The sequence below is a fragment of the Chelonoidis abingdonii genome, chromosome 1, assembly GCF_003597395.2.
Source record: "Chelonoidis abingdonii isolate Lonesome George chromosome 1, CheloAbing_2.0, whole genome shotgun sequence".
Lineage (NCBI taxonomy): Eukaryota > Metazoa > Chordata > Testudines > Testudinidae > Chelonoidis > Chelonoidis abingdonii.
Genome location: NC_133769.1, coordinates 151,562,813 through 151,576,913, shown reverse-complemented (window position 1 = coordinate 151,576,913; position 14,101 = coordinate 151,562,813). Strand labels below are relative to the sequence as shown.

Below are 14,101 nucleotides of genomic sequence, written 5' to 3'. Positions count from 1 at the left end.
AAGTCTTCCTATTTGACCTATGCAGTGCTTCAGTAACGTTTCAACACTTTATGAATGATATATTCCAAGATATGCTGGACCACTTTGTCATTATGTACATTGATGACATTTCGATTTTCTCCAAAGACCCAGCTCTTCGTGACAAGGATTTGCATAGTGTTCTTGAAAGGCTATACCAGAATCATCTATATGCAAAGCTGGAGAAATGAGAGTTTGACTGGGACACTCTTGAATTTCTTGCATACATCGTCTTACCTCAAGGACCAGCATCTTCTAGATGGTGCTAGGTTCCTGGTTCAAGCTCTGATGGATCATGCAAACTTGCAGTACCTAAAACAGCCAGGCACCTGAACCAGCGACAGGCACCCTGGTCCCTCCACTTGATGTAATTCAAGTTTGTGGTCACCTATGAGCTGGGGACAAGGAATGGGAAGGCAGATGCATTGTCACAAAAGGATGAGTACTACAAACTGGGTGAAGAGACAACGTCCATGATTCCCAAGCCCGTCAAGGTCCTTTCTGGCACTGTAGCCTCTGACCTCTTATTCTCCGTCCACTCTGTTACCTAGCAATCACCTTGCCATCCAAACCTATCAAGCCTTACACCACAACCAGGACCAGACCTTAACAGGAACTTGATGACTTGCTGTATGTACTTCTGTGGCATCTTATGTAGACTCCTGTGACCTTTGCACTCAGACCAAGACCCCCATTCGTTCAAGACCACTGGGTCTCCTCCAATCCTTATCCGCTCCACCTCGACTGTGGACCATCATTTCCATGGACATTATCATGGAATTACCACCCTCCCAAAGCCACACTTTCTAGTGGTGATCAACCACTTAACCAAGATAGCGTTTGTTCCATTGCAGGTGCCTCCTCCCTCTGCTCAGGAGACAGCCTGCTTGTTTGTGATCAACATCTTTCATCTCCACTGCATGCCTGCAGGATAATGTCTGACTAAGGATCCCAATTTATTTTCTACTTCTGGTGAGAATTTCTCTGCCACCTGAGTATCAATGCCCTAAACTCAGTGGCCTATCACCCAATGACCAATGGGCAGGCAGAGCAAGTCAGTCAAGCCCTTGAACTACATGGCTGCCTAAATTTATCATCAATATTACTGACTGTCCCTGATCCCTCATGCTGAGTTTGCTTACAGCAAAGCTATAGAGGTCTCCACCAAACAGACTCCCTTCTTTGCTCACTAATTATGGTTTCTATCTTTGTGTTCATCCAGAGATCCCTTCTGAATCATCAATGCCTGTTGCTACCAAACTCACAACCCACATCCAGCAGGTACTCCAAGAACCCCAGAAGAAATTAGAAGTCACCGGGACAACTTACAAATGGCATGTTGACCTATCCCGCCAGCTGACACCTGGCTTTGGGATAGAGAGCCAAGAAGAACGTGTGCTTCAGCAGATTCTAGACTCTCATTGGGTCCAAGGGAAACTACAATATGTAATTGACTGGAATGGGTACATCCCAGACAAACATTCATGGGAATGTACAGAAGGCTTCCATGCCCCAGTTCTCCTGCATGCCTTTCAACATGCTTACCTTTAGAAACCAGGCCCCAGGGCCTAGCTGGTGCCCTACAGAGGAGAGTACTGTCTGGAATCAGGACCTGCAGCAGACCTAATCTCCAAGCAGTCTCATCAGGACAGCTGGGCAGCAGGTTGCCTGATCCACAATGCCACCTGATTGGCTGCAGGGGCAGCAGGCCAGCTCATAAGCCAGCAGCAGCAGCTCTCTGGCTGCTCAATGCTCATGCTCATCAGTGTGCATGCTCCTGTGTTACCTTGTTTCTGCTGCCCCTGCCTTGTACCCAGCCTTGCCTCTGTATTGTCTTCTCCTTGCGTGCTACCCTGCTTGCTCCAGTTTCTGGCCTCCGGCTTGACCCATCGCTCTGGTATCCAGTTCCTGAGCTCTGGTTTGACCCTCGACTTTGGCTTCTCACTACTGACTCTAGCTCTGATCCTACTCCTTGGTTCCTGATGCCTGCTCCAATCGCTTGGCCTGATGCCTGCTCCAACCACAAGACTAAATCGCCCTCATCCTGGCTGGCTGAAAACAGTGAAAGCAGGGTGTGAATGAGTTCTCCCCTGACATCTAGTGATGAACTGTGGAAGAACACTTTAGGAGCTGACCTCATTTGCATGGACACACTCACTCTGCCTAGGTGCTCAGCAGGATGGGGTTGCTTGCCCAAATGATCACTTTTGGCTAGTGTTGGATCCTCAGGCTACTTGTTATTGAGGCAGGAGTAACAAGGGGTTGTTATCCTTGGTATATGCATCAGAGGCAGCAGAATTATGCTTGGCATACCCTGATTGAAGGACTCACTCTAAACTAAACAGCATTCATTAGGCAGGGGACATGGGTTCCAAAGGCCAGTGAGGGATGAGAGGGTGGGGACAGGTATTTGTAGCTGGTGGTGTGGGTGCTGTTTAAGAGCTTTAGACACCATTTGATCCTTCCTCTTGTCACTGTGTAATAAAAGAGCTAATTTAGGCTCAATTGAAAGTTGTCTTACACACTGAAGAGCTGAAATTGTTGATACATAGGTCTCAGCATTAGAACTGCTTTGGGACAGTGTCTCTGATGCAAGGGAATACCCAGTGTGCACCAGCAGTGAGGATCCCCCACTAACAGCTGAAATCACTAACAGCTGTGTTAAGTCGTAGCACCTGAAGACATCCTGGCAAGTGGCCAGCAAGGTCGCTGGTGATGAGGAGTAGTGAGTGAGTGCTAGGACAGCGGCGCAAGGCTGGTGCCTTCTCCTCCACCTCTCTCCACCTAGGGTGGGAGGTGAACTCTGCAGATGTACTTCTGAACTCTGGGCCTGCACTGATACAGGACAATAACTGTGGGTGGGGGGTGGTGAAGGGATAGGCATGTTGAAGGGATTTTTGTTTGCTGGACTTAAGAACCTGAGGGAAAAGGATACTGCCCAACTTACTTAGGCAGGGTAGGGTAGGTCTTTTGCTCATGGTTTATGTTTATAAATTAATGCCAGGTTACTTCTCTCCTTTTATTAAAAGTTTACTTGCTACACTCAGACTCTGCTTGCAACAGGGGAAGTATTGCCTCTTTGAGGCACCCAGTGAGTGGTATGTAATTGTTCCAGGTCACTGGGTGGGGGCTCTAGCTGGTTTTGTGTTGTATTGTTGAAAAGAAACCCTGAGATACTGAACCCAGCCCTTGTTTCTGCCAACTCTGAATGGCAGAAGGGTTACAACAACGCAGATAACTTGAGTGTTACCCCTAACTTGACTCATGTCCACACAAAAAAATCTCTAGCTTGAGTTAAGTAGTGCTTTTAACTCAAGATAGTTGGCCTATCATGGTGGTGAGCTGAAGCTTGAGAGATGCTGATGCTCAAGCTAGTGATGCAGTAGAAATGCAACAGCTTGAGATACAATTCATCAGTAGCTAATCCAACCACTCTGCTAATCCAGTCATTCCATGCTGCTAATCAAATCAGTCTGCACAAACTTTTGAGCCACAAAGAGCTCTTCAGAAGAAGAACTCTGTAGCTCAAAAGAATGTGTCTCTCACCAACAGAAGTGGGTCTAATAAAATATATTATTTCACCCACCTTGTCTCTCTAATATCCTGGGACCAACATGGCTATAAATATACTGCATATAACTCCAGTGTTGTTTTGCAGTGTGGTAACTCTCACCCTAGCAAAGCTAGAGAGAGTTCAGTAACTTAAGTTAATTGTTTCAGTGAAGACAAGTCATTAGTTAAGACTCCCACTTATACTCATTACAACTGAGCCCTGTCTACACTATAGGGACTATAGCAGCATAGCCACATCACTGCAGTTCTGCCAAGATAACACCTTAATGTAGATGCCACCTACAGTGATGGGAAGGGGGTTTTCCATCGCTGTAGGAACTCCATCTCTCTGTGTGACAGTAACAGAAGCATTCTTCTGTTGACCTAGCTGTGTCTACACTGCAGGTTAGGTCAGCGTATCTGTTGCTCAGGGATGTGGATTTTTTACATCCCTAAGCGCTGTAGCTATGTCAACTTAAATATTAAATTTAGACTAGACCTGAGTCCTGCCTCTTCTATATCATGGGGGGCACTACACATCTTTCAGGAAATAATGGTCCTACTCAGACATGGGCAACATTTTTCAACTGAAACTTTTTTCTGTTAAAATTATAATTCAGGCAACACCAAAAAAATTCATGAATTCATGTCAATTTCACTGAATTGTTTCAATCTAAAAATCAAAATGTGTTGCTTAGACATTTTTGAAACAAAACAATCCAATTTTTTATTCAAAATAAATGTGTGTGAATTTTTTTTTAATTTTATCAAAACATAATTAAAAAGTGTTATGCTTGAAATCAAAATGAAACATTTCAGTTATTTTGGGAAATATTTTAGTCTTTTGAAAATGAAATTTCTTGTATTCTTTAATTTCCTAAAAAAAAAGAGTTTAAAAATCATTTTCAGTTCAACCTGAAACCATACACGCTCTCTCTCTCTCTCTCTCTCTCTCTCTTTATTGTTAGGAACTGATAGCAAACCCAAAAGTTCATTATTTGCCCAGCTCTAGTCCTGAGTAGTAATATGCAGAACTGTCTTCCTTCCATCACTGTACCTGCCACTGTCATCTCTGAGCCATTCCATGTCCTCATATAAGGTTGCAAGGTGTCATAAAATCCCATTTCATTTATATGCCTACTGAGTTGCTCAGTCATGAAGCTGCTCAATCACTCTCTCCAGGGAAAGGAAATGTGTCACTCTGTGTAATAACTGGAAAGAACCACTCAGCATGCTTCACCCAGGATCGCATCTCATCTTCTACCCAGAAGAGATTGATTATACATCTCAGTCAATGGGAGATTGCATTGCCATTAGTTTTTACAAAACACATCATGCAGAGTAATTAACTACTTCCAAGATCTTATTGAGAAATCTTCACCTTCAACAAGGAGAGTGGTTCAACTGGCTCAAGAGAGATTGGCTTTAACATGACTGAACTTACTTCCTAGTGAACTGTCAGGAATCAGGGCCTGCCGCAGAGCCAACCTCTGGGCACTCTAACCAGCAGAGCTGGCCTGTTTGCTGCCTGATTTGCTACACTGCCAGATTGGTGGGAAGAGTCATCAGACCAGATGTTAAGCCCAGCAGTGGAAGTTTGGTGGCTGCGCAAAGCATTCACCCACAGCTGTGGTAGCTCCTGCCTCCTTCCCAGCCCTGCTCCACTTTGGCATTTTTCCAGGTAACCCAGTTCTGACCCATGGTTCTGATTCCTGGCTTCTGACTTCTGCTCTGACCTTGGGCGCCTATTCCTGGTGACTGACTCCTACTCCAACCAGCAGGCCTGGTCACCCACATCATGATCTCTGACATGAAGAAGCTGTAAAACTGATCACCAACAAGTGTGCTTTACAGGAGGGGGAGCCTTCACCACACTCTCCAGCTCTGCAGGGTAATGCTCTGCCACATCTATAATCAAGGCAACTAACTTCTTTCATTGTCTGTATTATAAATCCAATATAGGTTCTTTGTACAATGTGCTTTTGCAGCTGCATAATAACCTTTTTTTCTGGAAGTTGGCACATAACTGTGCTCCAGACTCCATGTTTTCATTTAAAAAAACCAAAATCTCTTGCTCTTACAGCTGGCTGGCAGCAGCCATGGTCTGTGTCTGTTGTGTCTAACCATTACAACCAATCCATAAAGCATGTGAGTCTGTTACAGCCCCTTCCGGGGAACCCGGCACTTTAGTTTAAGCTGGCTTTCTGTTCTGGGTGCCTGATGTCAGCCACGATAGAGGCCGTCACACCGGCACAACCACTGTCCACGAGGTACCAGATCAGTACAGATCTTCAGTTCCCAATGCTGTAAATGTGGCAGCTTTCACTGCCAATAAGTCAATTTAATCTTTTGTTCAAAGTTTAAAAACAATGTGGCAGTGTTACCAGACTAAGGGCTTTTCTATACAGCAAGTTAGTGTGCAGTAAGCCTGGGTGTGAATTTAAAGTGCACTAGCTACTCCGCACTAACTCCCCATGTGGACGTTCTTACTGAGCACTAAGGGTTTGTCTACACAGGGATAAAAGACCTGCAGCGTGGCCGCAGCTGGCTCAGGTCAGCTGACTTGGGCTTGAGGGCCTTGGGCTGTGGGGCTAAAAATTGCTGTGTAGATGCCCAGGCTCTAGGACCTTCTCCCTCACAGGGACCCAGAGCTTGGACTCTAGCCCAGGCCTGAATGTCTACAAAGCATTTTTCAGCCCCAAAGCCTGATTCCCATGAGCTAGAGTCAGCTGACCTAGGTCAGCCAAGGCTTTTTTATCCCTGTGTACATGTACCCTAAGTGTGCCATCAGTCAATTTGGCTTAGTACACTTCCAAAGAGCATTAAGCTAATGTGCACAAGAGTTACTCTCCATGTGCAGTAAGTGTGTCCAGGTAGGCAGTTAGTGTAGAAGAGCTGCTGTGCACCAGCTCCTGTTAGCTTTTTCCCCATGTAGACAAGCCCTAATGCACTAAGATGGTCTGGACCAGGGGTCCCCAACGCGGTGCCCGCATCCTGGCCGGCGGTGGAGCACCCGCTGAAATGCAGCCGAATGTCTATGGTGTTTCGGCGGCGACGCCTCTTGATGATGTCACTTGTCGGCGGCAAGTGACATCATGGAGAGGCGTCGCCTCCAAAAGGCTGCAGAAATTCAGCGGCGACGCCTCTCGATGACGTCACTTGCCGCCGACAAGTGACGTCATCGAGAGGTGTCGCCGCCGAAATGCCACAGAAATTTGGCAGCATTTCAGCGGGTGCTTCACTGCCGCCACAGTCCTTCGTCTGGCACCCGCCACAAAAAAAGTTTGGGGACCACTGGTCTGGACAAAGACACTCTAATGCCGAAATTCAGATTCATTAAAAAAAGCAAGAGCGCCAACAGGACAATCTTTTTGTTCTGTGTCTATACAGTGCCTACCACAATGGGATTTTGGTCCATGACTGGGGCTCCTAGGCACTACCACAGTACACATCATAAATATTACCACCATTATGCCAACTTGGTTACAGTGCCTGAAGGAAAGAGAGACAGAGAAAGACTTTCTCTAAGTAGCCAAATAGTGGATGCCATTATATCTACAAAATCCCTGACAAACAAACAGAAGTTGTCCTCAGTAGGTGGCTGATAGCCTCACAGCACAAAGGAATTCAAAAAGCAGTGAAGAGAGGTAGCTCAGTCAGCTCAGAGACATCTGGCTACTGCGGCAGATGGCCCACCAAGGGGATTTTCAAAGAAGGTCTTTCCTGAGAGTAATAACTTAGGGCAAAGGGATATAACTAGGAGTCATGAAATGAAATTCAAGAAAGGAATATTTCAGGCTGCATATCAGCAAATATTTGCTAACTGTGAGATCTAATAGACTGTGGAATAGTCTCCACAAGGGAGATTGCAAACCTCCTAGGACAGGAACCAGGGTGGATAAAAATCAATGTTTTTTAAAAAAAAAAATCTGATTTTTTAAATTTAAATTGGATTTTTTTGATAAAATGCTTTTTGGGGAATAAAACTAAGATACATTATAGCTCAAAGATATCTCATCATGGAATAGGGATTATAAATTCTAGTTCTATAGTATGAGACAATATAGTCATGTAATGTTTAAGAAAAGTTTTGTAAATGAGTTCCAATAGTTCATAGATTAGGAACACAATCTTGTGAGGATCCAGGGGCTTCTGTATAGATTATTTAGCTTACTCTTTCTATATGCCCAATGGGACTCAGTGCTCAGTCTAGAAGATACCATCAGAGATCCTTAGTTTTGCAGACTCAAACCGTGGATTTGTCTCTCCAGAGATAACATGCTTGTTAATCACAAAATGTTTTAAAATAATATTCAGAGGTGAGAAATAACAGACCTCAACCCTATTGTCCCTCTGCAAATTTGTGTACACAGTGTCAATCCCTTAGCTCTCTCTAAAAGTGCAAAGTTTCCAAAAGTTCAATGAATAGAAGATTGTTGGGGGCAGAATAGATCTGGACAAGAAGAAGTCTGGAGATAAATGTGAGAAGGGAGGGACAGGCAGTAGAAACAAAAGTGAAACTGTTTGAGCAGCATATTCCAGAAGTCTTGAGGTCTTTCTGAGTGTAGCTTTCATTGATTTGAGGATCTACCATACCATTTTCTCACTAGAAGGGAAAACTTATAATGGCAGCAGGTCATAAAAGAGACCCAGTATGGGAACATTTTAATGAAGTTCCTCTACCTGTGGGTAAGACAGGCATGTGTGCAAAATGCAAACAGTGCAACAAAGAAATGCAAGAATGAAACAACATCCTGAGAAGTGTTCCTTCTCAGGAGGAAGCTGCGTTGAAGATGATGAAAGCAACATGTCTGAACATATAGGATCTTCAGGTTGGTAAACTTTTTAATTTCATACTTCTTTCTTAAGGACCGCCTGTCTTCCTTCGGGACTATTCTTGAATTCTCATGTTTGAGCAAAAAATATAGTTGCCAGTAGGAGTTACAAGCAGCCGTGCCTGCGGACGCTCAGGTAAACAAAATGTCTCACGGCCCGCCTAGGGCTTACCCTGAACAAGCCACGAACCAAGTTTCGGAACCCCTGCTCTGTGGTACTATCATTTTAGATGCAATTGTGATAAAAAATAAATAGCTGAAATAGGCAGATCTTCCTTTTGCAATTTCACCTTCAAAGTAGTGCTGAGTGTCAGTGAATGCAATGAGTAATACTAAATGAGCAGTATGGTAATAATAATTAAATAACTGTATTGACTTATTTTGTTTAGGAGAATCCATCCTCAACATACAGGATTCTGAAGACTATCCACCTTTAAGATCACCGTCATTTTCTATACAGTAACTCCTCATTTAACGTTGTAGTTATGTTCCTGAAAAATGTGACTTAAGTGAAACGACGTTAAGCAAATCCAATTTCCCCATAAGAATTAATGTAAATGAGGGGGTTATGTTCCAGGGAAATTTTTTTCACCAGACAAAAGACTATATTATATTTTATATATATATACATACACACACACACACAGAGTATAAGTTTTAAATAAACAATTTATGGAATGGACAAAGCCCTGGAGCAATCCTAGGGAAAAATCCAGCAGTGGTGTATGAGAGACTAAATGTGATTTACTAAGTCTTTTCTATCACTAACTTCCATAATCCAAAGTCCTGAGTCAAAAACCATTCAAATTCAGAGATACAACCAGTACAGTATCATTGGTCCCTCTTCTAGCCTCACAACCAGTTGATCTGAGTGATGGAACATGTAGACCCAATATTAAATCAATTCTGCAAGAAACAGGCCAGCAAGATTCATAGATTCCAAGGCCAGAAGGGACCATTCTGATCATCTAGTCTGACCTCTGGTATAACACAGGCCATAGAACTTCCCTGAAAAAATTCCTAGAGCAGATCTTTTAGACAAACATTCAATCTTGATTTAAAAATTGTAAGTGATGGAGAACCCACCATAACTCTTGTTAAATTGTTCCACTGGATAATTGCTCTCACTATGAAAAATGTACACCTTATTTCCAGTCTGAATATTTCTAGTTTCAACTTCCAACCATTGGATAATGTTATATCTTTCTATGCTAGATTGAAGAGCCCATTATCAAATATTTATTCCCCATATACATACTTATAGATGGTGGTCAACTCACCCCTTAACCTTCTCTTTGTTAAGCTAAATAGATTGAGCTCCTTGAGTCTGTGAATTGAAGGGATGTTGTCCAATTCTTTAATCATTCTTGTGGCTCTTCTCTGAATCCTCTACAATTTATCAACATTCTTCTTGAATTTTGGACACCAGAACTGGACACAGTAGTCCAGCAACAGTCACTTCAATGCCAAATATAGAGGAAATATAACCTCTCTACTCCTACTCGAGATTCCCCTGTTTATGCACTCCAGGATTGCATTAGCCCTTTTGACCATAGTGTAGCACTGAGAGTGCATGTTCAGCTGATTATTCACCAGGACCCGCAAATCAAGTGAGCCAGTGACCTCTTCCCTTCATTATTTACCACTTCCCCAATTTTTGTGTCATGTGCAAACTTTTTCTGTGATGGTTTTTTATGTTTTCTTCCAGGTCATTGATAAAAATGTTAAATAGTGTAGAACTAAGAACTAATCCCAGCGGGACCTCACTAGAAACACACACACACGCACACACACACACACACACACACGATTCTTTGTTCACATTTGAGTCCTAACAGCCAGTTTTTAATCCATTTAATGTATGCCATGTCATTTTATATAGTTCTAGTGTTTTAATCAAAGTGTCTCAGTGACACATTGTGTCAGGGGCTAAGATCACAACCATGTCTTGCAGCTCAGAGGCCTATACCTCTCTGACCTGGTATTTAAAGGCATTAATTTCCTACACAAGCCATCTTTACAGTCCTGAGGAAGCCTCATAATGGGCGCCTATAAGATTGGATAGCACAGATTCTCCACTCCGAGCAGAATTCCTCCAGACAAACTTCCCCACTTTTCCTACCACCTCTGCGCAGCGTCTAGCTCCCTGACCCAGCACTCCAGAGAGCTATGGTCACTGATGAGCAAGAGCTGGGAACAGTGGGCACAGGTGGTAGGCATCAGACACAATTACTAGGCAGATCTCTCTCTCACACACACACACTAGAACCCTGGTTCTATAGCTCCTAAAACACAGGTCTCTATCATATGAGGTAAAGGCAAACTCCTTCAGCTAACACAGTTAGAAGATATCTTATTTTCTTTGTGGGACCAACATTACAGGACAATGCCCCTTATACATATACAAAGCCAATATATTACAACAGGTCCAACAACACCTTGGAATATTATGGACCCTATTTTTAAAAGTTATGGTATAGGTGCACTTGCACATGCAAGTTGCAATTAGTTATCATCAGGCAGACAGATGGACCTTTAGTCACCTAAATGACCATGTCCACACATTGTTACCTGCAAATGCAGGTGACCAGTTACACAGACTTTTTGCAATGCAGAATTCAGGCCTCCAGTCATAAAAATGTAGTCCTATGTTTAAAAAAAAAATCTGTGTGGGTAAAGATGAGCAGCTCAGTACAGTTCTAGCCAACTGGGAGTGGGTGTCACTGAAGATATTTGTTATTTTCTGATAGGGCTGTGTGATGGGGGGAAGGAGGTCAGTTACATTTAGTTCAGAGACCACACTGATAAAGCAACATGGCAGGATAGATAAATAATGTCCTCGGCACAGTGCTCACTCAGCCTGGGGGAATGAGGCATGAGGAAGGGCAGTGTGGCTGACTTGCTACAGGGAAAGGGTCCAGGTGCCATCATGCTGGGAAAGAAGTATCCTAGAGAATGTGTTTGGTGTTCTCTGATGTTGTGAGGTATTAGATAGGACAGTACCTTCTTGCTGGATGTGGTGGGAGATGAAGGGTGGTTGTGGGGTAGAAACCTTCAGGTAAGGGTGTATGCTTGTTACTCTGAGGGTACACTGGTGACACAGTGAGAAGATGTTCCCAGGAGTGTTCTCTTGATGCGTAGAGGGAGGGGAAAGTTCTCAGCAGCAGGGGAAAGCTGGGTTTCTTATCCTCCGATCAGGCACAGGTGTTACAGGCAGAGGAACACATCTTTTGAAAAGTCTTTCCTCAGTGTGCTTTTTGGGGGAAGTGGTTCACCTCCCACAGCCGTAGGTGATTGGTTCTGTTCTCAGGGAGTTGTACAGGGTTTGTGTAGTTTGGGAAAGGTCTTGGAGTGGGAGGTACTGGTGAGCTGGATGAGGTGGGTGTGTGACATATATCCCTTGGGGGTGGTGTGTGAGAGTGTGGGCTGCAGAGGTGGATGGGTGGGCAGTGTCCCAGGGGATGTGTGAGAGACAAGGTGGGTGAGGTCCTATCTGTTAATAGACCCCCTTCTGTTGGTGAAAAAGACCAGCGTTTGAGCTACACAGAGCTCTTCTTCAGGTCATGTGAGATGCGTTATTCTGAGGCCATGTGCCTAAGCGTGCGCATAGTGAGGAGCTCCCTTGGCAGGATGGGGTTTGTCACAGAGGCTGCGAAGTAGGTGCACAGCAGAAAGGGGTTGCCTTGGTATGTCTCTGTGAGGTGGGAGGGACTCTCTGGGTGTTGTTATTCTCCGATGAGGCGTGTGGAGGGGGGAGATGTGCAGCTCTCACTGCAGTGATATGGATAGTCCGATCATAACAATAACCCTCCCATTAGGAAGAGGAGAAGGTGCGGCTGGCCCCTGATTCAGGTCTCAGAGCCCTCCCCCGTCTCAGGAGCATGCCCGCACCTCGGGATCCCCCGAGCCGCATCGCGGGGGCTCGCCCTCAGCAGGGACAGCAGGGTGCCCAGCAAAGAACAGGGAGCTGTAACACACCGTGCACACCCAGTGGCGTTGAGAGACTGGGGGCAGGGAGAGAGGGCGAGAGAGAAAAGTCCTTTACCTGTCCGTCCCCCTTCAGCCACGGAAGGATCGCTACATGCAAAGGGAAAGGCAGCCGGAGAGATGAGCAGCAGCAGCTCCTCCCCCACTTCCCTTCCCGGCTCCTTACCTACAGTCCTGGATCCTATGCAGCCCATCACTCTAGCAGGTCTCCGCGGAGGAGGCAGCAGGCGCCGCAGTGAGGAGGAGGGAAGTGGGCGAAGGTGTCGGAGGAGGGGGTGGGGTGGGGGAGCTCCAGTTATGGTGAATGTCCAGCGTGGCCCAGCCTGCGCCGGCGGAGGGGCATGGTCCGGGGTGAGCGCGCCTTGCCCGCCCCGGAGAGAGGCAGCGAGGGAGGCAGGAGATGCTCCGGTCCAAGCCCTCCGGCCAAGATGCTCTAACCAGCCACACCTCGCCTGCCACAGCGCTGCCTCCTCTCCCTCTGCGCTCCTGCCTCTTTCCCTCGCTCCTCTCTCCGCCCTCGCTCGCTCTTCCAGGCTTGGCTGCTCCAAGGAGCTTCGCCGGAGGAGGAGGAGGGGGAGGGCTGAGATTGGGTAAACAGCTCAGGTCCCGAGCGCGGGGCTGCCATTGGCTGAGCCCGCGCCGCGGCTGCAGGAGGCAGGGAAGAGGGAGCAAGGAGCCCGCCCGATGCCGAACGCGGCGGCCGCGCACACCCACCCGCGGGCAGCCGGGCTGGAGAGGCTGCCTGGCCCTGGGACCGCGGGAAGCAGGCGAGGAGGTGATCCATTCGCGTGCCCAAAGGCAGCAATGGAGAGGGGGCGCTCCCAGGGACGGGGCCATTTTGAGGCTGAGAGAGACGGACGGACAGAGGCGGCGAGGGAGGGGGAAAGAGGGACACGGGACAGTGGCGGCTGGGAGCAGGGCAGCTGGCCGGAGAGGCCGAGCAATCACCCATCAGGAGCAAATGCGGAGCGAGCCGTTACACTGAGAAGCTCAGGTCCCCCGGGACTAAGAGGCGCTGGAAGGAGGAGAGAGACGGAGCAGGGGGAGAGGAAGAGAGAGAGGCACTAAGAGCGAGTGGCCGGAGGTCAGAACCCGGCCAGCGCAGTCCCCTCCGTACACACACAGTCGCAGGCAGCACGCCAAGGGGAGGAGGGGGGCAGCGAAACGATTGCTGGGAGAGGGCCCGGGCTCCGGCACCGTCCGCCCCCTGAGCGAGGTAGGGAGATGCTGCTTGTCACACGCTTCCATCTGGCCAGAGCATCACATTTCCAAAGCTCATTTGCTCATCAAGCTGCAGCATTGTGAGGGCTGGGCCCAGCCAACGCCGGGGAGCTGCACTGCACAGCCGCGATATGAATCACCAATGGGGCAGTGGGAGAGACGGGGAGGGTGTGCAAGGGAGACAGAAGGAAAGAGATGAGGTGAGAAGGCAGCAAAATGGGCGGGGGGGGGGGGGGTCAGAGGACACTTCACAGGGCTCTGCCCNTGGGCAGAACTGTCCCTTGGGGAATATCCTCTGTGTTGGGGGGTTCCTTGCTTGGACAGAACAGGTGAGAAGGGCAGGGGTGGGGGGAGATAGAAAAGAGGAAGGAGGAGGGCTGGAGAGAAAACTTAGAAACAGACGATCAAACAGAGGAAAGGGATGGTCAAGGAGGAAGGAAAGAGGATGATCGCTCTGGGTGACTGAAGGAGGATGGAGACTGGAAAGA

General features: G+C 46.8%; 1 protein-coding gene across 3 annotated transcripts in view; it reads right to left on the bottom strand.

Annotated features, from left to right (window-relative positions):
- Positions 1-13,412, bottom strand: part of FAM131B (family with sequence similarity 131 member B) — a 60,377-nt gene extending 46,965 nt beyond the window's left edge. For all 3 annotated transcript variants that reach the window (XR_012656863.1, XM_075071220.1, XM_075071215.1), the window contains exon 1: positions 12,559-13,412. Coding sequence is in view for 2 of the 3 variants with exons in the window: in XM_075071220.1 (XP_074927321.1) it covers positions 12,559-12,586 (28 nt within the window). In the remaining variant the exon portion in view is untranslated. The remainder of the gene's footprint in view (positions 1-12,558) is intronic.
- Between the last annotated feature and the right edge of the window lie 689 nt (positions 13,413-14,101).